The sequence below is a fragment of the Styela clava genome, chromosome 9 (assembly GCF_964204865.1).
Source record: "Styela clava chromosome 9, kaStyClav1.hap1.2, whole genome shotgun sequence".
In the NCBI taxonomy this organism is placed as follows: Eukaryota; Metazoa; Chordata; class Ascidiacea; order Stolidobranchia; family Styelidae; genus Styela; species Styela clava.
In genome coordinates this window covers 20517084-20540410 of record NC_135258.1, presented here as the reverse complement: position 1 = coordinate 20540410, position 23327 = coordinate 20517084, and the positions used below count along the sequence as shown (strand labels likewise).

The window sequence follows — 23327 nt, the reverse complement described above, 5'->3', positions numbered from 1 at the left end:
TTCATTGAAAAAGGTTCGCCATCCCTGTTATATGGTTTGTGTACGGTCGGGTCAAAGGTCGACGTTAAGTTGTATTCTGTGATGTCTGTTGTCAAGAACCATAAGCCTATAAACTCGAGGTTGAGCAAGGTATGCTAGTACGACGCAATCGATTTAGTTTATAAATACTTGATAAATTAATCTAGAAATGAGTTAGCGTAATTAGATTCTCTAATGCTAACAGTCTAACACAAAACAATTTTTTAGGTTTCTCACATAGTAAACATTATCCTACAGTTGTACAGTCCTAAGCAAACCAACACAAAATGAATATGGAAAACAGGGAAGCCGGGAACAATTTCGATTAAGGTTGAAAGTTTGGAGCAAGTATAAAATTACACCCAGACAAATGCACCATGCTATCATAGATAAAAATGCATAGGCTAATTACACCAGCATTGTAATCGTAAATACAGAAATAAGGTGTCACAAAAAGGCTGAAAAAGCGACTACTGGATGATCAATTATTCACCATTCGGGTCTAGTGTACTTTCGTACCTAAAGTACTTCTAGTGGTCGTAGCATAACAATTTTGGCATATGTTAATTCTAACACCCACCTGACTGCGTCATCCAAAAATTACGTCACACGACGTATTACAGTAATACTCGTATATCTTCAAATATAATAGCCGAGGCAGGCATTCCCAAACTTTGCATGTGAGATAACGGAGGTTGCGTGATTATTTCCAGTGCATAACACTATATTAAATCATTTTTAAAAAATTCTTGTTCACCTATGTTCATGGCATGAGAAAATCAAATCTGTTAAAATTAACAATGAGAAGTAAGAACGGGCTATATCGAACATCCAGATGTGTTTTGGTCGTTGATGTCCACAAAAACAATATCACTTGTGCATGTAGTTCTACTATAAACTATTTAATAGAGCTCTTCAAACTATACGAACTGTCATCCAAGACGCGCAAAAGATCGAGCTAGCTATTTCTCTCATTTTCTCGCTGCAACGATTTCGATATGAGAAAGATCGCTGTCGTTAGTGAGTTCTATATCATAGTTACACTTTGACACGCTTTATGACATGATTGTGAGGTCGCAGTGACGTAATTTTTGGATGGCGTAGTCAGGTGGGGGTTAGGATTGACAGGTGAAAAAATTGTTATGCTACGCCCACTAAAAGTCCGTTAGGTACCAAACTACACAAGATTAGTGATAAAGTCTTCACTTTCCGACTTTATCTGATTTAACTCTTGAAAATCAATTCAATACCGAAGTAATATTTTTTCTATCATTAAGTTATAGAAGTTACAGTTACTGGTACATTGCATCACAATGGGAACAGGTGCAAGCACTGCTGGTGCTGGATCTGAGGTGTTTAGTCCGAGACTTGAAATGACTAAAAAAGGTCCAAAAAACAATATATTAGACTCTGTACCACTGTCTGATGTAGGAGCTGGGACCATACATTATCGATACAATAGACCTGGACCCTCTGTTCACGACCCTCCAGATCTCAATGAAAAAGATATTCGTACAGGATATTTTTTCCACCCAAAGTTGAGTGATTATAGTGAACTGGGTGACCCAACCCACGAAGAAGCTTATAAATTCATTCGTGTTGCAAGTGGACCCAAACGCAGTCAAAATCAAAATGTTTATTATGTTACTGGAATAGGATTTCAAGGTACAAATGATGATCTCCCTCCTACACTCATTAAAGAAACTAACAAAAGGGTTTATGGGCACAAGTATTTTAAAATGGCGAAGGAACCGATTGATGGAGATATTGTGACCTTCAATGATGAAGTTTTTGAGGCAAGTGACAAAGTAGTGCTCCTACACATGTTGTCTTTGTGTACAGTGAAAGATGTAAAAAGAAAACTTGGACATCATTTTCTCTGTCCTCTCGGAATTGTTCATGTCACAATCGCCGATCAGGATGTACAAGATACTGAGATTTTGAGAGACATTTTTTCAGACGAGTCTGATGCTGAAATATCTGATGACAAGGAACTGACTTTACGTCTTATCATGCAACCAAATTAAATAAATATAAGAAAGTAGTTTGTAATGTATCAAATATCATATACTTGCAACACTTATTACCACTGTATCGAATACTCATACATCTTCAAATATAATAGCCGAGGCAGGCATTCCCAAACTTTGCATGTGAGATAACAGAGGTTGCATGATAATTCCCAGTGCATAACACTATATTAAATCATTTTTTAAAAAGTCTTGTTTACCCATGTTTGGCATGAAATAATCAAATCTGTTAAAAATTAACAATGAGAAGTAAGAACGGGCTATATCAAACATCTAGATGTGTTTTGGTCGTTGATGTCCACAAAAACAATATCACTTGTGCATGTAGTTCTACTATAAAACTTTTACTGGCTGTAATTTAAAGTTAAATTTTCTTTCAAAAGTTTGGTAACATCTGGGCTAAACTTCTATGTTGTACAATGATCGCAATTTGGTTTTCATCATTTTAGAATATCTTCCATATCTTCAACAACTTATTAAAAGAATAATGTTATGCTTGTTGTTCTGACAAGGAACACGTTCAAATAGTTTTGTATCCATAATCTATAATTTGCTATTAAAATTGTCGGATACAACTGTAAACAATGACAGGGTGTTGCTGTATTTAATATTAACTTGATATGTTTTTTTATGAACATCAATTCTCAAGCAAAAAGCTCATCTGTTTTTTATTAATGTGATACCATGTTTTAGTATGAATCAAACACAGCTGGGGAGTCTGAGCCATGGTGCTCATTGCATTTTGGTGGGGGTAGAGCCAAGCTTACCATGTTAGTTGGAGCTGCCAGAAATTTTAGTGGCTCTAGTTCCTGATCATCTTATCATTTTTCAACATTCATAATTTCTTAATACTTATATATAGGCTGAGCTACTTAATACTTTTTGAAAAATATATAATAACTTCTATCCTTTTCAGTTCATATATTTAAAAAAAAATTTGAAAGTCTCAAGTTGAAATTATATATTAAAAATTTTAATTTTGAATATCTACGGTAGTTTTGAGTCATATGGTATCATGCAGTAGTTTTGAGTCCCGTTTCCTCGAGCGTGCATCTGGGCTGATTTTTCATGGCAGTGGGCACCCTTAAAAACCTCAATAAGTATGGGGCTGGGCCCAGCTCCGACATAAAAAAAATGAAAAGTCAAGGCTGGAGCCACAGTTTGAATTTACTGTGACTATGCAGCTGGAGCCGAGACCCCTGTTATTTCGAACCAGCTTCCCAGGCCTGATTCAAACCCCATTTTGTATTTGTGTAGTAAACCTAATTGACTGGATATTGATGTTCATTAGTACACTGTTCAGAAATCAAAACTTATTAAAATTAATTTTTGCCTGGACTTCAGTGATCACCTGTAATTTTGCTCAAGAGAACAAATTTATATCTCTCAGTGATTACATGTGTCCCTTCATTGAGCATATTTCCTTATAAAAAAAAATTGAAAATAATTTCGAATATATATTTTGTGGCTGCATGATATGCTCTAAATTTGTGCTGATAGTATTCCACTGTAATAAATTAAGTTTCAATTTTCATGCACTTATTTTGTATACCGCCTTTTTGTGTATATTTTAGTCAAATAGACTAGAATATAGAAAATGGGGAGTTCATCTAGTCAGCCTGTAGCAAATCTTTATGAAAAACCTGAATCAACTGTATTGAATATTTATACCACGCCAGAAAACAAAGCTGTTGACACCTTGCCAATAAAGGATAATGTGCATCAAAATAAAAAGGTGAGTAGAATTTTTTTTAAAGATTTTATATTGTACCGTGGTACATGGTATTTTGTAAAAAGAAATATTTTATGTGCAATTTAGATTTAATATTCATTTATTTGTTTGAATAGTTTGCTATTGTCTATATCTTTTTTTGGTTACCTTTCTGACGCTTCATTGTCTGTTTTTGCAGGATGAAATCTATTTATTGAAGAGAATGTTTTACAAACTTGATCCTGCTGTAATTAAGGACAGTTTTGACACAGCTTATGGCCAAATCAAACTTGCAATAAAATATGTTTCTTCTCAAGAAATGTTGCTTGTGAAGGTACTCATGGAATAACACTTTAATATATGTATCTAGGTATAATGGCATGAATTGCCCATATATCTGAACTAAATTTTTCTTCAGCTGTTTTTGAAGCATTCTTATATTGTGGTAATAATACTAATTAGGGCTAATGTATACAAAAGTTACCTGAATACTCCTATTTGCTTTTGACAGGTGTTTGAAGTCAGATATCTCTCTGCTAAGAATGTGAGAGGACATGTATTCAGTCCATATGTTAAGGTATGGAGCATATTCAATTATTCCCAGGATTTTATGACATCACAATGACCTGCAGTGAAAGCATTGACCTTAATAACTGATTACACATTACATCGATTACACATCTCTTGTACAAATCCCATGACCCCCACCCCACCCAGGGTGTAATAAATTAGGTAGGCAATGCCAAGCTGTAAAGTTCCTGCCCTTTCAAATAAATAGAACCTCCTCATCCTCACATATCATTAGATACTTGTTCAAGGTCTTGTTCAGAATGAAAGGCGGGAGCATGCGTTTTATAAAAAAATAAAATAATTTCATCATTCAGCAATAATTTGGGTACTCCCGTAGTATGTGAACCAAGATGGCGGGACGAAGTATGTGTACCAGGTTAGGGTTAGGCTATAATTTTATTCCAATTTTCCTTATTTTAGTTCTATTACGAGTTCGGAGACTAGCCGAGTGACTCCCGTAGTATTTGTACACGAAATTATGGCCTAACCTCAACCTGGTACACATACTATGTTCCAGTGTCCGCGATCTTGGTTCACATACTACGGGAGTACCAATTTTACTGATGCTAAGTTGTATGCTAGAGATACATTAACACAATATATTTTTGTATTCAGATTGAACTTGTAAGTACCAATCAGACTCAAACTGATGGCATTTTAATGTTGGCTGAGAATGGAGAGAAATATACGAGTGAGATATCCAATTCCACCAAACTTTCATACAATGAAATATTTTCTTTCAAAGGTTCTTTGAACAATTTTGAAGATTTAGTGTTGAGGTGAACATTGAAATAATTAATTTTATATTTCACTGTAAAGTTGTTTAAGTCCTACTCAATAGACATGGAGAGAAGCAATGGCCAAATCATTGAATAGTAACCATATGATTCATTTTGATCTTCAATATTACCAATATTTAGAAATACCTATGCATTGGAACTATGATTTCAGAATTTGATGAGTTTATGGAATTTTTTTTAAAAAAGTTCTTATTTATTTCTTAATTGGATGTTTGATTTGTGTAGTAATTTATATTAATTATATTAGGACTAGAGATAGTGATCTTTGGTTAGTATTTCTATGAAAGTTTTTGTAAGTATCAACAATAGCATTTTTACTGATCGCTCACAAAAGCATTCAGGTCGAATCAGATCTACAGATATTTGGACCCGATATTATTAAAAATATTTCATCATAATTTATGTTTGTATTCAAGTGATAAGTTATTGAATATATAACTTTCATATGATATGACGATATATGTCTATAAATCTGAACTTTTCTACTTAAAATTTATCAGATGCTCTGTGTGGTCAACCGATGGATTGGGTCATGATGATTTTTTTGGTGAAACTTATCTGGATATTTTTGAACTTGACTGTGTTGACACCGTGCAAATAGCTTGGCATAACTTGAAAGCACTGGTAAATATGTAACCTAAAATAAGTAATGTATAGGAAAAATACTGAAAACATCTACTTTAGTCGAATGTTGAAACATTTCCATTTTTGTAAGAAATACTTGGCTTATGACTACCATAGTTGGCAACAGAACAACAATTCAGTGATAAAGTGAGTTTTATGTTCTTGGTAAATATGCTTAGCATTGAAGAAATGACGTAAAACGTTAAGCGTTTGTTGACTTTTGTCAACCTGAGGTTGAGGAAAATAAATTTTATTTGAAATATCATACTGTAAATCGAAGTGGCCGTATGACGTATGTGAACCATGGATCGATTGTACTTGTTCATATTTGGCCACAGACCTAACAGTATCTGTTCCAAGCATATCCCATATATCTGTCTGTATAGTACAAATCGGAGACTATCCCCACCCATGATTCCAGCATGCCAACAAAACAAGCATTCTTAATGCTTATCAGGATGAGCCACATGTTTATCGGATAAAATCACAATTAACGTAATTAAGGTTGAAAATAAAAGTTTAGCTTAGCTAAATAACAATATCGTACCGTTCAATTAATTGTCCAAGAAACAAATGATCGGGTTATAACATGTTTTGAAATTCGAATTATGGTACTGAATTGAAAAAAAAAACGTGATCCATTCATCTCAAACGAATTGGTGACCCGTACCGATATCTATTCCCAACAGTCCGTTCCCAACATGGACGGATAGTAGCACATAACAGGTCATTCGTCTTACGTCATAGGATCGGCTTCCATTTTTTAGCTTGCGACGCACTAAAAAAAGTGAAAAGAAATCGCGGTGCACTTGTTACAAAACGAAGTTATTTAAAAAATAATTATTAAGATTAAATGAGTCAAGCAGTTCCCAACTACACTCACTTCTTTTTTATCTGTTCTGCGAAGTCTTTTTCATAGGATAGGGGTTACATTTTTATCCAGGGGGAGAGGAAAGCCGATACGACGGCCGATAAGAAAGGGCTTGATGGCGGAGGACCCCGTAAACCACCCTATGACGGCGAGGAGTCCAAGCGCCCCCCCCCCCCCCCCCCAAACAATCGCGCATAGGATGCGAACCCACGCAGAGTAATCAGAGATGCGGTGGCGAGCGATGAGCGACACCGCCGCCCCATGATACTTGCAAATGGCAACATTGTTACTATGGTTTCAAGTGTGATAGGATTGCAGTCAGTAATTTATTTTTACTCATGCCGAAAAAACACAGTGTACATACAGAATGAGGGAATATAAAAAAAATGCATTTCAGTGTGAAAGGAGACGCGGCACAATTAAAAATTTGTCACGCCACACTAGTAATTTACAATCGACTTCGACTCGTGTATGACTCCCAGGAAATCGAATTGCAATTCTTATTCAATGGATTGTTGACTACCCTTGGTCAACTTAATTTTTTTTCGTTTCTGTAGAAAATTTTAACTTTTTAACGATTATCATCATTAAAAAAAAGATTTAATTCTCGGTATTCGAAATTTCAACTCCCACTCTCGATTTCAGGTAGTATGAAAATAGAGCTCCGACTAAAACTCGCCAAACTCCCAACTCCGTAGCGCAGGTGCTCGACATACGATGTGCGGAGACCGCCACATTTTATGTATGTCGTGTTCCCCAAGATAGCGCTGAAGAGTAGAAACGATATACAAAGACCGGTGTCATACCGGCGCTCCAGAAGTATGTGTACCAAATTGAAGTAACTGATTTTTTCGCCTACTTTACTGACTGATTACTATGGTAGGGGGTATATTCACTTGGCTAACACAAACAGTCCCCGAACTCGTAATAGAACCAAAATAAGGAAAATCGGTATAAAACTATGGCCTAACCTTGTACACATACTACCGGAGTACCGTCCTATCACCAATCATTTGTATCTCTCGTTTTATGAGCATTCTCGCCAGGTATAAGATTGTTGAACTTTTTTATCACGAGCCGGTACTATAATTTAAGGAAGATTAATGATTTTATATACAATGCATTAGCTCTCAATATTGACAATCTCTAATACTAACCAATGAAACGTTTATCCTATCGGCCCTGTATTATCTAGACCAGGGCTACTCAACTATTTTTATCGAAGGTCCGCAAACAAAACTTCAAAATTATTTGGGTCCGGTCTTTCCAGAAATGATATTTCGGCATCCTTGAACGAGCACTTCCTCGACCGACTGATGATTAGTAGCAAATTAAAATTGTTTATTATGGTGTTATAGTTCTTTTCGTATATATTCAAAACTATGAAAGTCATTTTATAATAGGAAATTCAAAAAGTGAGGCTAATGATCCAAAATAAATAATTAGGTTAATAAGTTAATATAAGTTAAATAAATAATTTTGATTTTTAACTTAGATTTCGATTTTTCTTTCTAAATATCGCCGGATGAGAACAGAAGCGGCCTGAGTCACATTTTTGCAAAATTCACTTTTTTCAATATTTTGGGGGTTTGAGCCATGCTCTACAAGGTGGTGGTCTTGAAATTCTGAATTTCATAATATTAAAAATTTTAGCTGGACTTGGGACTGTAGAAGTTAAGAACAGAATGGGCCTAAGTCCAGCTAAAATTTTTAATATTATGAAATTCAGAATTTCAAGACCACCACCTTGTAGAGCATGGCTCAAAACACCAAAATACTGAAAAAAGATAGTCCCAAGTTCCAATATGATGGGCATGAACATCAGAAATGAAATGTCCGAAACTTACATCTCTAAAAATTTCTTCAGTGTAACTTAGGCCTAAGTCACCTTGTTTTACCTTGCATCCCATACAAAAAAATTCAGGAGTTGTTGAGAACAGAATGGGCCAAAGTCCATTTTGGGGTTAAAAAAGCAGGATGGAATTGAAGCTGGAGTGCCAAAAAATATTGATTACAAAGATATTCACATCCACATTAAAATAACCAGAGCTCAGGTCTTTACTATGTGTGAATATCTAGAAATTCAAAAATAAAAAAATTCCAAATTGTTTTCTGCGTTTTTCTCAAAACTCAAAATTGTGACTTAGGCCTGTTCTGTTCTCATCCGGCGATATAGTTTTTGAGCAAAAATTTCAACTATCATAATCAACGTTGTGACTGCTGGCTTGATACGCCATTTTCTAATAGTTCGTAATTAAGATAGGATAGAATTTACATATTTATCCCGGGCGAGAGGAAAACCGACAAGATGACTTAACCACACGGCGCATCACGGCCTCTCGTCCGGTTACCATTCCATGTCGGGTATTGGATTAGTTAGTTATTTGTTTTCGGAAGCATGGACATGATGAATTAAGCCTGCTGTTAATCATGAATGGTTACAGACACTAGCAAAAAATAATCGCCCCATCCAAGATTTTTAGAATTCGCGATTTAAATACGTAGTTAGTAGGCAGTTTGTTAGTTCACAAAACTATGAGGCATTTAAATCGACAAGAATACAATCCTGGTTCACCTATAATCCATACCATGTTACGGTGATACAATATCGCTTGATTCGAATCGGACAGATGCCAATAATATTTTTGATAAACTAGCTTATCGGAGCCTATTTTGAAATTCGGTATAAACTATATGGTCGTCATAACTTCCTTCGTTTAACGAAGGATTGGGAAATTCAGTCCGATAATTGACGAATTTAGCTTAACCGAGAAAACATTAGAACATAATTGTCTTGGTAAATAGAATCACCATAAATTCGTAGATAGTTAGTTCAGATCAAGTATAATTCATAGATAACTAGATTCATTCGACTTATTTTTACGTCCGGCCCATACCAGGCGAGCAAATTCATTTTTTTACTCATAAACTTTGTGGATGGATATCGTCTATCGAATTTTCGGCAAAACAATACTGAAATTTTCTCCTGTCTAACAAAACCCTGTATACAGCACACTGTCACCTGTATCGCTTTAAAACAATAAATAATATGTCATTATGACGTCAATGGCACTTTCACAGTCGGAAATTTATGAATTCCAGTCATATTTTTTAATCAGGAATGAAACTAGGAAAATAAAAATAATGGCCTGTTGAATTTTTAAAATTTGATGCGCCAAATCTCAGTTACGAGTAGAATGCGATTTGGCATTATTCAGTATTCATTAGATCAACAAATACTACTATCTGAAAGAAAAAAAAAAACAATATATCCGCCATTTTATAATCGACACACTATATTTTTTACGACCAATGGGACGCCTGTTTTAGGAATGTTGACTTTTTTGAAAATACATAACTTCCCATTTTAACAAGTTACAGATTTGCCATTTCAGTCGTGTCTTGAAATGAAACTTGATTATTGATCCTTTTATTGAATTACTATAACGATGAGATAATTTACGTAGAAATAATTTGCTTAAAAAATATCATATTTTTGCGCCGTCTAGTACAATTAAAGGTCGAGCTTTTATCTCTACACAAATGTTTTGTATAATATTCCTAGTATGTTCCGAGTATTCAGCGGATATGTTTTCGTTTTACCACATTACGATTTTCAATTCAGACGGACATTACAATTGGTGGTGAAATTGATCTTCATCTCGGATACAAACTTCCCAACACACTCATAGTTACGATCAACACAGCTCGTGGTATCAAGAGGAATAATCAATCTGGCGATGCAAGGACTGCTTTGTAAGTGAACATCAGCTCCTGTGATCGCCAATTTTTACACATTTCGGCTTCATAATATGATACCTAATAGGGATGCGACGAATCCAAAAAGGTTCGGCTCGGCCGAATCCCGAGTATTTGTGCTGGACTCGTGTCCGAGTCCCGAGTCCAATACTTTTACATAGCTACGAAACAAATACCTGAAGTGATGCTGTTGTTCTCGTATATTGGCCGTAAATTAAACATTCTGTATGAAAAGACTATGTAATTTAAAAACGTTGCACATAAACACTTGCTTTCGAGACAATCATTCTCTGAGCGACTAGTTTAAATTAGAATAAATAGGTCATAATTCCCGTCGAAGGAATACTTTGTTACGTAACTCTGATCGACCGCCGCGTCGACTGCTGAAGACGCCGCGCTCGTGTCCTGTCACGATAAATACGGGCCATAACCCACACGTTTGGAACAAATTTTTTATGGGAAATTTTTACTCATATGTTATCTTTTTTAGTCGGCGCTGATGCAGACGCCCATCTCCGTGATAATTGAGACATTAATAAGGAATTGCCAACGGTGGAAGCATCGAATAAATGTATCTTATAAATATATCGTAACAAAATAGCTAGCTATTATTCTTCGTTTGAAAACCATCAATAGCTATTGTCGAATCCGCGGAAAATAAGAATGTGTAATTGTTGATTTTGATTCAATAAGAGAGACGCAAAAGGCGAAATGTGTTATATGCTAAGTTACGGCTGTATGACACAATCATTTTCATTAATACAAATAACGGCGCTTTGAAAAGCAAAATCAAATTTATTAACATTAATTTAGAAGTGAGAGTTACGAGTAAGAATTCACATACGACTCTCGCTAACAGACAGAAACAATAAATGTGAGAATTATTATGGTTTTCTTTCTGCGCCTATCGTTATCTTAACAATTCCGCATAAAGCGCGCCAACACCTTTTTACATATAGAAACGTCAAACCAGATTAAGCGAGGCAGTTAAATTATGTATTATATGGAAATATTGTCTCGACTAGGTAGAAATGCCATAACTCGAAACAGCACGCAATGGTAAATTTCCGGAGTTTTTATTTATTATCTAATATTAAAATAACACAGCCACGATAGGTATTGTTCGCTTAAAATAGGGACCGTAATTTACAAACTGTGATATGAAAGATCAAATCCAGAAGATTAGACCAGAATAAAATTAATATATTTATGAATTCACTAATTAATAGCCGTCTTTAATATCTTCGCCGATTTGTACTCACACTTCTGCCTGAAATATAAAAACGAAACTTCGATGTCCGGCGTTGCATGAGAACTGATAGTGAAAAAGGGTGCTTTAAAAATATAGTTTACCAACCATAATTAGGATGTCGGTCGCCGAAACGATCGCGGTGACAAAAAAACAATTCACGATTGTGATAAAATTACGGATAAGAAGTAAAGACGGCGCGTTGTTATCGAGTCTCCAGTCTTCTAGTAATTTTCTACTATTGGTAAATTAAAAGAAATACGGTAGTCGAATTACTCGATCAGGAAAAATTCGATTTTTCCCGTCACTAATCGCGGTGTATTTAAATAATTATTGAATAAAAAGTCGGCCCGATTAACATCCAATTACCACGAGTAGTAGTTTCCAAATTTATGCACATTTAATCGATGCGACTTGCGAGATTGTTTTTGTACATATATACGATTGTAACGCCACTGACATCTGCGAGTTGTACTTTTCTCTTAAAAGAACCGTAATTTTCACTATTTTATCGTTTTATTTCTAACATTTGTTTTCCTCCGGAAATAGCTAGATCATTTATGGAACGATAAAAGGCGAACAGCGCGTCAAGGTTACCGCTGATCACGGATTAATAACTGTTAGAGGATTAGCAAGTATATGCTTGAAATAGGACGTGGTAAACATTCACTAAACGACGCCTGGCACTGGAAGGCAAGCTACACGCGCAACACTGGAATGTATTCAGCTGACTTTCGCTGACATTTTTTTGTTCTTACGGCGTCGTGAATTTGTAGTTTTGGCGCCTAGTTTTAATTTCACCGTAGAGAAAATAGACTGGACAGTCTCGTGGCAAAACAGAACGAAAAAGTTGAATTTCTCGTCGAATCCACCACCAGTCTGCGCTTGACTATCGCGTGACGTATGATATCCCGGACTCGGGGAAAATCATCAAAGACTCGGGCCGAATCCGAGTATCAAATTACGAGAGATTCGGCCACGAATCCGAGCACGAGTCCGAATCTTGTCGCATCCCTAAATTACCTATATATGAGATTTGTAAGTTGCGATTGGCAACTGAACCTTTTAAAATTTTATGCCACAATTCTAATAATAGATCGCCAAAAAATAATATCAACGATTAGCTCTTGCACAGTTAAATACATTTCGCTATGAGACTCCGTTTTCAATTTCGAAATATATTTTTGCGGTGAAATCGTGAATCGTTTGACGTAAGCGCTTGGTTTTTTATATAAAAAAAATCGGATTTTTTTGTACAATTACGGCATCATTTGATATGATTCGATTGATTTTGAAGATTAATGAAACTTTGATAATATTGCTCCTATTTTAAAATTTCCTTGTTAGTTTCGTCAAGCCATATACGAGCTGTTACTACAATAACTAGAAATATCTATTTCAGAATGAAATTCCAATTAGGTTGCTGGGCTACTATTCTGACAAAAATTAATCTTGATCAGCAAAAACCACAGTAGATAATCTCCGAACGGAATATTTTTTTGTCACAACTTCACGAGGTATTGTTTGTATGCCATGCTAACATACTGATTATCATATCTTACAGGTCAGTGCGCATGTTTATACCGGGAGTACCTTACGCATTTCGTACAACTCCCGTTAGAGGTGATGATGAATACACGTGGATTGAAACTTTTTCCTTCCCTGTGCCCAAAGAAGAGCTAGTAAGTCGGTGAGTACTGCTGTCCTATTGCTATCAGTAAAACGATACACAGATTTAATAAACGATAAGTAATCGTGATCAACATTTATATTTTCAGATATCTTGTGTTGATTCTCACCGATACAAATGAAGATGACTCTTATTTGGGAGAATGTCATATCGACCTGGAAAATTTGGATGTCACGAGAGGATTCGAAGGAACATTCCAGCTATCTGACATGGTAACCATGAAGTGTCTGATTCAACGGTCATCGTATTTGTTTCATGACTATTGTTCTCTGTTCTCCTCTTGCTAATAGTAGTATTGTGACGTAACATTTTGATACTATGATGTCAATTTTTCAATTCCAACTGATGGCAACTCACTCAACGAGATTCTAAGCAGCGTAGTGGCTACCTCAGTCATGTTACTGTCTTAAATTGAGATTGTCTAGTGTGAAAATTTCTTACTAATACATATTTTTAAAATCCGTAAACTACTAAACTATGAATTGTTAAAGTATAATATCAATTTAAATAATGTATTTTTTTCATCTCCGGTTCAACAATGTAATATATTTTATTAAAAATGTTTATTTGGGATATTTTGACTAAGGGTTACTGGTATGATATTTTGAGAAAAAATTAAGTACTTTCAATGCGGCTCTTGCAAAAATAACTTTGCCCACCCCTGGTCTGATCGAATCTAATTATATATTCATTTATTTGACAGCGTGGAAACAATATTGTGCGAAGTAGATGGAGTAAAAATGCGGTTACTCAGGAGTTGCAAGAAGCACTGCACGCTCATTCTGTATACATGAGACCCCAGTTTCTTTTCGATCCGAAATCATCAAGAACTAAGGTAGGCTACGTGTTCCATCGCTTCGTATGTCGTCACCACGGGGTTAGGATTCGACCTCCGGTTGAGTCGATTTATCCTGGCTGTTGTTTGAGGCGTCTCGAAGAATTTCGCATAAAATAAATCCACGGGTGTATGGTATCTGGAGAAGTATTCTCACTTTCCCATTGTTTCTGTTAAATTGAAGAAAGCGCATGGTGTTATTATTAATCGATATGTTGAGCATGGCAGCAAGTCTAGATATACGCGAACACAATTAAACAGCGCATTTTTGCATTTTCATTGCATTTTTCGTCCTTGCTAATATATTGTGTAGGGATCACGTTATTTCTATAGACATTGCCATCTCAGTGTCAGATGCCACTATTGTTGAAAAGAAGAGATTTGTCTCTAACGACCCCCCCTAAAAACAGAACTCATTACTTTCCTTATTATTACTACAAAAGAAAAAAAGAATTGTTTAATACTCGATCCCTAAAACTTCTGTTTGTGTATGATTGTAGCCAAAAGTTTCAGTAATCTGGGATGCTTTGCACAAAACTTATGTTCTTTCCAGAATATGCCCCAAATAACTTGTTTTTTTTCTGCTCATTATTTGTACTGTTCGAGTGTGAGCGCTAAAATTTCTATTTCAACAAATATTTCATCTTGCTCGTCGTCCATCGGACACAGCTCTTCTGTCGACTATCTACATACCGAACCGACCGATTTATTCATTCCATTCTATTAGCAAGACTTGGGAATGATTTCGAATTAGGTAAAATATCTGACTGTTATTTATAGTTTTCGCAACATTTAGACCTATTTCCATCGTGGCCTAGTGGCTGAAGCGTTAGACTTGATCGTGTCGACATCGCAGATTGCACATCTCTGGTTCAAATCCCATGTCACCCAGGGTGTGATGTATTGGGTAGGCATGGCCGAACAAGAAAAATTCCGGTCTTTGCAAATTGTTGTAAAGTTACCAAGGAAATGTCATAGAATCATCTCAAAATTCCATACCGCTCAAAATCTATGATGAACCAATTTTAATTTTGTTTTCCTAGAACAAACATCTGTATAGAAAAGAGATTCTTATTTGCGATAGAAGGTTCAATCTCAATAACCCTAATACATACATAAAAATGTCGCCATATTGTTGGAAAATTTTTTCCTTTTTTACGTGTATACAACCATCAACAACAGATTTTGAATTTAATAGTTGGCAGCGCTAAGAGCATCTTGTAGGAATTTAATTTTCATGCATTTAATCGCGTTGAGATTTCTAATTGTTTGTATATTATTTTACAAGAGCGATATGCTTGTTACCAGTACACGCATATCCTAGTTGCGTTGTATATTTTCATAAGGATACCACCTCGGACGGACATCCGTTCGCTATAAACAGCCTATAACAATACTCTCATTATGAAAACGGCGTGACCTCCGTAACTCATTTGCCATGGTATTTTAAGACATGGAATATGTGTGTACTATCCCCATTCACGCTTGGTGGTGGTGTGTGGGGCATTCATCTTCAAATACCTTCTAGAAGCGCGACTTGAATTAAACGGAATAAAATTCTTTTGCGTTTTGTGATGACGTCGATTTGATAAATATTTGGAAATGCGGCAAACTAGAATCGTTTTGAAGTCGCGCTCTCGACGATGAAACGATAAGCGAACGGTCCAAATATTTGTAAACAAAACTCTTGTCATGAAAACGATCAAAATTCTATCGTCGTCATATTTTGACACCAAATTGTGTTTTTATTGCTATAATAACATGTACAAATAATTGCTTAGTCGCTCTGAATGAAATTTTTGTGTTAATTACTCCACGATGTCATGCCTGAATTTTAACACCTGGCAATTCCAAATCCTAACCCTATGTTCTGATACGAAAAAAATAAAAATAAAGTCATTTGGAACATAGGGAGATGATAAACTTTTGTGCAAAACGTCATAGATTTTTAAAGGTTCTGGGGTCAATCATACACAAATAGAAATACAAGTTTGAGAAGGAACTTTGATACTCCGGAATCATTTGAAATCAGGTAAACGAAACGAATCTCCAGTTTTTAAGTTTGTTTTTCACGGTTAAGTTGAGAAAACATATAAAATCATAATCGGCGATTTCGAAATATAAAGTCCATTCAGCAAATTTTCTGTGCAATTTTTTAAGATTCTGATGGAGTTGTCACTTTCCTAAACCACTATAAACTAGAAATCTGCCGGTTGCCTGTCTAGGCCTCCACATATGTTCAAAAGAACTTTTATCTGAAAAGCGATCTAATTTTTTTTTAAATGCATAAAACCGATACAAGACCTTTTAGGTCTATTCAAAATGTTGCGGCCGCTGGGACACGGCACACTCGACATTTTGAAATTTAATTAAATTCCTTTGCTGTTTATTTATTTACCTACCTTCTCATAGCTCTTACAGCTTTCATTTACTCGTTATTCACGGCATCGTCAGTTTTTTCCCCATTTTATCGCGAATGTAATGTAGGAATAATATATGTCAAGTCTCTATTTTATTCAAAAAAGGGGTGTTGCGTGATTATATCAATGGTCAGACTTTATACAAAATATAGTTGCCACAATTCACCTGAGTCGTCTTTCTGACTACGGATGCTTTTAATTATCCCTCTCTATTTCTGTACGCTAATTTTATCCGAACCTAAGTGGTTTTGATTTTTTGTGTTCGTCGTGTAAAATTGAAATTCACATTCGAGAAAAAAATAAAAATATTGTACTATATTCCATACTAATTTATGCAACAAAGCATGTATATTTTTAATTGGCTCTGACTGTACCGAGTTTCGCTACTTTTGTATTTCATTGATTTGTTGTCATCCGCATCTTACATTGAACTAAATCACGAACAAAGTATATTGTGTGTATGTTTATAATATTGCTAAGTGAATAATATTTATTAATCATCTTGGTTTTAAAAGTCACAAATAACCAGCCATTTAAACACGTTTTTACGTCATCCTTGGCGATATGACAAACGATTAAATCACATTAAGACGGTATCTTCCGAAATTCGCACGATCTTATCTTATCCATAGATATCAAAAATTAATATCATCTCTCTCGGTATCTTCTTAATTGAAGTTTTTACATGACCTTGGATTGAACCTCCGATTTGCCCTTATGGAAATCTGGACGTATGGACGAATATCGTCCGCATATGAATAAAATTTTATGCTCGGCACTGTTATATATTCTAACAACTGAAAAATTTCGTGGTATGCATGGTAGTGCTGTATTCGCCCCGCAGTGTTTGGACTGTAGTAGCGATTAATTTATCTGTGAGTAATTATCAGAGAAAATGACAAAATATATGAGCGAGAACGCAAGTTTCCACTTGTCAGCCATGTAACATCGTTGTTTTTTTTGCCAGACAATTAATTTTATTTGTTTTCAATAGTCAAAAAAGTTGTTTATGTAGTGTTGATTTTTTTATCCTCAAATTTATTTTTGACATTTTATGAGTGAACTCTAAATAAGATAAATGAAATTCTACAATTTAATCAGAAATAGTATGATTTTATGAAGTTGCACCAATATGAAATCTAACATTTTAGCGTAGCAATTCACTTGTCAGACATATCTGTCTGGTGGTATTAGTTCTCTGTTTGTTTTTTCAAAACAATATGCAAAACGCGGCATTCACCGCAACAGACGACTTGATATACAGAAATGTGTGTCTGGCAAGAGTGTGAGCCTGTTCACCTACATTTAGATATGTCTATAGATAATTTTAAATTATGTAATTTTTAAAATCCCTCTTCTGACAACCTACATCCTTCTCTAAGATATTTACGACACTACTTACTATACGAAGTTAAATGGAGATTGGGTGTCGACGATTTTTTCCTCACCCCTGATACATGTGACGAACGAAATGGCCTCCTTCAACGATGAATGAGCCCATTTATACTGCCTCATTCCTAGCTGACTTCCAGCGTTTTCTTCAATCTCTTCTTCTGATCCGAAATCTTTATTTTCCGCAATCAAAATATTTTCACTTTGCTTATTTTGAAAGCATTGCAAAAAGAATGTTCTTTTGCCTTTATTTTCACGAGAATACTTTTTTACTCCATATGCACCCATTGAGATATCCAGGGCGAGTTAAATTCCCCCCCATTCTAACCCTTTCACATTTAATCGCTCCAAAAGCAATGCTTTCTGAATGCACGCTTTCAAATATTATAGGGTGAAATTCATTTTAGGACGATTATGTATAAAAACAGACTCATAATAAAAAAAGATTGCCCGTTTATGAACTTTCTTCGCGCTAAAAATGAAAAGGATTACTTAAGTCTAATACGGATTAATAGGTACAACATATAAATACACAGATGCTTAAAACACGCCGTTGTTGTGACACTTTTGAGAGTTATTGCATGAGTCATCACTAAAAATTTTGTCTTATGTTTGTTACTGGAAGCGATTTAAAAGTAAAGACTTGTCCGATATTATTACATAAAGTTTTAACGTCTTACTTTTAAATGGCAGAGTGTTTCTGCAACATTATATTTCCGAATTGCGTACGTCAATCGCTACCTAGGTGAACGTTGAGTTTGCCGCTTTGAAGCTCTGTGAATTGTCTGAGCGCTAAGACAACCAAATAGTTTGCAAACCCCGAAAAATTAAGTTATTATTTATTTTTATTTTTTTTTATTTTTACTGTTGGAGTATTAAACAGGATATCAAAAATATCAAAACTATTTAAATACCGAGCTTGTGTGCTGATCCTTGTTCGAGGCGAAGTCATATAAATACGTCGTATAAAAAATAAACGAAAAATGCAAAATATACAGGGTCAGATAAGGGCGTCTCTCTCCCCTCAGCTCTTTCCATCAACGTGACTGGTCATATAAATGGAAGTTTGATAGATCAAAAAATGTTGCAAAGACAGTGCGTCAAATCAATCGGGGTTTTTCGACTCTCTAAATACAAAAAAATACAACCGGTTCAGGGTTTTCCTGGAATAATAACATTCATATTTTGCCAACATCATTCCGGACGCTATTCTATTTTATGGTCCAAGTTTACATTACAAAATATTTAGAAAATTGAAATTGAATACTGCTTGCACGAAATCGCACGGATGCCGCGGGCACTGAAAACAAATGATGCGGGGTCAAGACTGGGTCAAAGGCCGGTTGACATTTAAAAACGATTCGCCTTTGGATCTGCCAAATTATCGTCCGTTCTATTATCGAATCTAAACCAAGTAGTTTAGATTCGATTTATTTCCATAATAACACCTGAACGTTACTTGAATATCATCATGGTGAATTTGTATTCATAAAACAATAAATTAAGCATATTCGCATATTTTTATCTGATGGGACCTGAAAAGACGTAGACGAAATATTATACCCATCTTACTTCTTTACAGTTAAGACTGAGTTCTATTTTGTGAACTATTGGGAACAGGAATACAAATTTATGCAGTATTGAATTTCAACTATACCTATGAATTTTATGATTGTTCATATATCTAGTTTTTTCCTTAATTTGTTTCGAATGCGTTTGGATTTCGTTCGGCCATGAAATATATCAATACATCTTTGATATTGTCAGACACGGGACATCAACATAAGTCCAGCTTCGGCGAAAAAGCCGCTCTTTTCTAATGGGTTGAGAATTCTTTATTATTAGACGGAAGTTTGAAATTTTATTCAACCAAATTTATATTGTATATTCTGGTGGAAATATACAACCCATGTCGATATACATACACTTGCATTGCGAGGCTCAAAGTCTCTATCAAGCTTATGTTTCGCAATTACATAGTTGACACCCATAAATTACCATTAGTAATTCAAGATTCTACTGGGCGTATGGAAGGACGTTACTGGGTCGGATAAATACGGCCAGGTATATATAACAATTATCAAAACGGAAGGTCGCTTTAAACTCATGAATTCGTTTAATTTTATAATCGCAATTCAGCACTGCATAACGGCAATTAGTTATGGATCAGTCATGGTAAGCGTGAATAATTTGGGTAAATAAACATCACATAAAGTTATCGTGCGAAAAAAAAATAGGAGATAAATGTACTTGAATTGCTTGGACTGTTTTATAAGAAGACTGGCGTTAACTACGCGTTGAATGTTGCTTGAATTTACTGCCTTTCTTTTATTGGTTATATTCATAATTTGGGTGTTGTGTAGCCATGTTTAAATGAACAATAAACAAAACTGGGTTGTTGCATCTATAGTCCATCAAACATTTGCCGCGGATTAGCGTGCAGGCGCCATATCATTTTCTCAGTCATCGTTTGAAGCCTTCGTCTGACTTGACGTTGCGGTAAACATGGACATCAATCAAAACGAGATTTGTTCTGTTCACTGAATCCCAGCAGACGACATCGTTTTAACTTGAGATTTTTACAAGAAATCAAAACGCTTTAATATATTAGGGATATGTTAGGCATAAATGGAATCTATTACAAAAACTGACGAAACTTTTGCTCTGAGTTGAGTAGGTATTTACGAAGCAACCACTTTGCGAAGTAGTGGTTCCCTATAGGCTCGCCATCAAACCTTAACGTTATTGAGTGGAAATAAGTCAAACTGTGACTTCCTTGTATGGGTCCAAGTTTTTGTATGAGTAGCACGCATCAAACTCATTAATATTTTCAGTTATTCCTATTGTACTGCAATGTGCCACTATTGTGTTTACGTACCGCATTACCGAACATTATTTACTTCTATATTGATTATGCAGTATTGGGTAATTGTTGGCTTGGCAGGTTACACCTCTCTGGTTCAAACGCCATGATAACAATCGCCCAGGGTGTTAGAATTGTCCTTTTGATACCTTTCCTGACGCAATGAAATTCATAAGCGTTTCATTAAAAATTATCTAAAAACTAGGATTCAGTTGCCTGCAATTCAATATGATATTACTATACCAGTTTATTTTTGGTGGCTTTAATTGCAATTAGAAGTTTACTCGTCTCGGCCTGGGTAAAAGTTCCCTTTTCCTCGTTTTTAAACTTTCAAATATTCCCCCATTTGCGTTATCTTATTTCGTATGTTTTTTTTTCGATTTCAAGTTTGGGATTGCGATCTGCATTGAGATTTTTCATTTGTAAGGCATTCCATTTCTACGTATGTACGTTCTGAAGTTTTTAACATTAGCAAAGAGGTACGATTTTAGTTTATGACGAAACACTCACAATTCATGTTCTTTCACGGTTGTCGCTTTATTGTTTTCTACCGCTCCTAACCTGTTAAGTGTACAGCGTTTTTTGTTTATATACGCCGATTTAGTCGCTTTGTGGTGCGACAAACATCTTTTAAGTAGTCTACTCCTTACTCTGTACTACTAATTATCGGAGTAATTAAAGCGAGAGACCCATTGGGTAAAATCTCACGATTCTGGGTTACAAAGTTTTCTCAACCCAGCTAAAATATTTTCAAAAGTGAAAAATATCCGGCTAATTACGGATCAGCGGTACATCGTGTCTTTGAAACCTTATTTATCTCTGTCACAAACTTGTTCAGTGATAATGTCAAAAAAACTCTCCTCGGATGTTGTTTTTCCGCATCGCTACTTTCCGCAGTTGCATTAATTTGTTTAGGAGGCAATTTAATTAAGCCATCCATCAACTGAGCTTGTAAAGGAGTAATTTTAATGTTAAGTGCCTAGTCTACCCCGACGGAGTGGGGCTTATCCCAGCCCCCAAGTTGGGTTTGGATGTCGAACTCAAAATGGCATCCTTTGATGGGAGTGGAGCCATTAACGCTGTTCGCGTTTTAACATCAACACCTCATTCGGGCTTCTGCACCCAGACATCGAAAATTTGTCTTGTTTATTTTTTGTCATATATTCTAATTTTTCAACAATCTTTTTTCATTTCAGGACCTCACTGTCAGCGTCCCGAAGGCGTTCGTTCACTCTCAGATGCGTGTGGTCAACGGGGTTGTCGTCCAATAGACGAGTCTCATCCCTAAAGCTCAAAGTACCTGTCCGCGAGAACTAATTATTCCTCGTACGTTTATTTACCGGATCTTAGGGAACAATGATAAATCGACCTATCATCCCTCACTTTCACTCCATCGGTAATTAAAGAAGTAAAATTGCCAAATACAATTGACAGAGGGTAACCTCAAACTTCAATTTTATTTTTGGAGAAAATGTACATAGGTGTAAAAATAACTGCTAGAATTTTTTTGTTCCAGAATGGGTTTTTAAATTTCTTCACTAAGTTGTCTATCATGTTATCGTTATACTATGATTACCCGTGGATGCACGTTGCCATTTGCATTGTTAATAACTTGATCACTTCTCAGTGTCAATACCAGCAGTGGTGTGATTCGAAGTTTTAGGAACGAACTCACTAGCAACGTGTTCCCTCATTTCAGAAAATGTATGTATATCATTACGTAGAATGCATTGAAATGATACGCTTGACATAAATTCAATACATAATTTGTTTAAACAAGATATAGCCATAGTCCACAGCTAGGATACACGTAACTCATTGTTTAACGTCTAAAAGAAAATACAAGACTAGGTTTACTGATTATTACAACATTGCAAGAATAGATTTGCGCAAACCCCAATCCAACCACTGCTGACATTTTCGTATCAGCATTATTAACAACAAGACTTACTGTTTTGCTTAGTAAGAGTTATTTCCAAAATATGGTAACGTATTCGGTTATTTTAATAGAAAGTGACTTTCTCCAATTAAGAGAAGAAATTTTTTCGTGGTATAATATCGTTTAATATCAATTTTTTTCTCTTTCCTTGTCTGCACTTGAATGAACTTTCCACTGTATTTTGCATTTTTCCTATCATAATCAAACCCACTGTCGTATATTACGATAGCAGTAATATTACATTTTTTAATTTAGATATTGTACAAAACTGCAGTGTAGACTATTTTCATATACAATTACAAATATACTTCCATTCATATGAGATTGTTTATTTTCCAAATTAGTCTTCAACTTTCAGGCGAAGCTTAAAAATCGAGCCAGGTTAAGTAGGAGGAGTCGTGGGTGGATTTCAGTTTTAATACGCTCTTTCCCGTTGCACTTGACCCCATTTTTGTTGGATCAGATGGCATATGTCCTTTTCAAAATAAGTATGTTGTACCAGTTAGTCATCAGTAAAGACAGTGACCACCGAAAGTAATACAATGACTGATGGCAT

At 35.4% G+C, this 23327-nt stretch overlaps 2 protein-coding genes across 2 annotated transcripts; both read left to right on the top strand.

Moving 5' to 3' along the window:
- The first annotated feature begins 1331 nt into the window (after positions 1–1331).
- LOC144427412 (uncharacterized) lies at positions 1332–2045 on the top strand. The gene has a single exon (XM_078116599.1). It carries the CDS (start codon positions 1332–1334, stop codon positions 2043–2045), a length of 714 nt encoding a protein of 237 aa, XP_077972725.1.
- Positions 2046–3245: 1200 nt separating this feature from the next.
- On the top strand, positions 3246–23093 carry LOC120339149 (synaptotagmin-C-like). Its single transcript, XM_039407229.2, has 10 exons — positions 3246–3783; positions 3959–4093; positions 4271–4336; positions 4945–5108; positions 5630–5753; positions 10250–10380; positions 13197–13322; positions 13411–13534; positions 14026–14157; positions 22029–23093. The coding sequence occupies exons 1-10, from the start codon at positions 3646–3648 to the stop codon at positions 22101–22103; spliced, it is 1215 nt and encodes a 404-aa protein (XP_039263163.2). The 5' UTR covers positions 3246–3645; the 3' UTR covers positions 22104–23093.
- The last annotated feature ends 234 nt before the right edge of the window (positions 23094–23327 follow it).

Excerpts from the sequence above, each read along its gene's own strand:
- LOC144427412 (XM_078116599.1), top strand. The coding sequence starts at position 1,332 with ATGGGAACAGGTGCAAGCACTGCTGGTGCTGGATCTGAGGTGTTTAGT.
- LOC120339149 (XM_039407229.2), top strand. The coding sequence starts at position 3,646 with ATGGGGAGTTCATCTAGTCAGCCTGTAGCAAATCTTTATGAAAAACCT. Across the intron at positions 4,337-4,944 it reads TATTCAGTCCATATGTTAAG|ATTGAACTTGTAAGTACCAA; the intron begins GTATGGAGCATA and ends TTTTGTATTCAG. Across the intron at positions 5,754-10,249 it reads GGCATAACTTGAAAGCACTG|ACGGACATTACAATTGGTGG; the intron begins GTAAATATGTAA and ends TTTTCAATTCAG.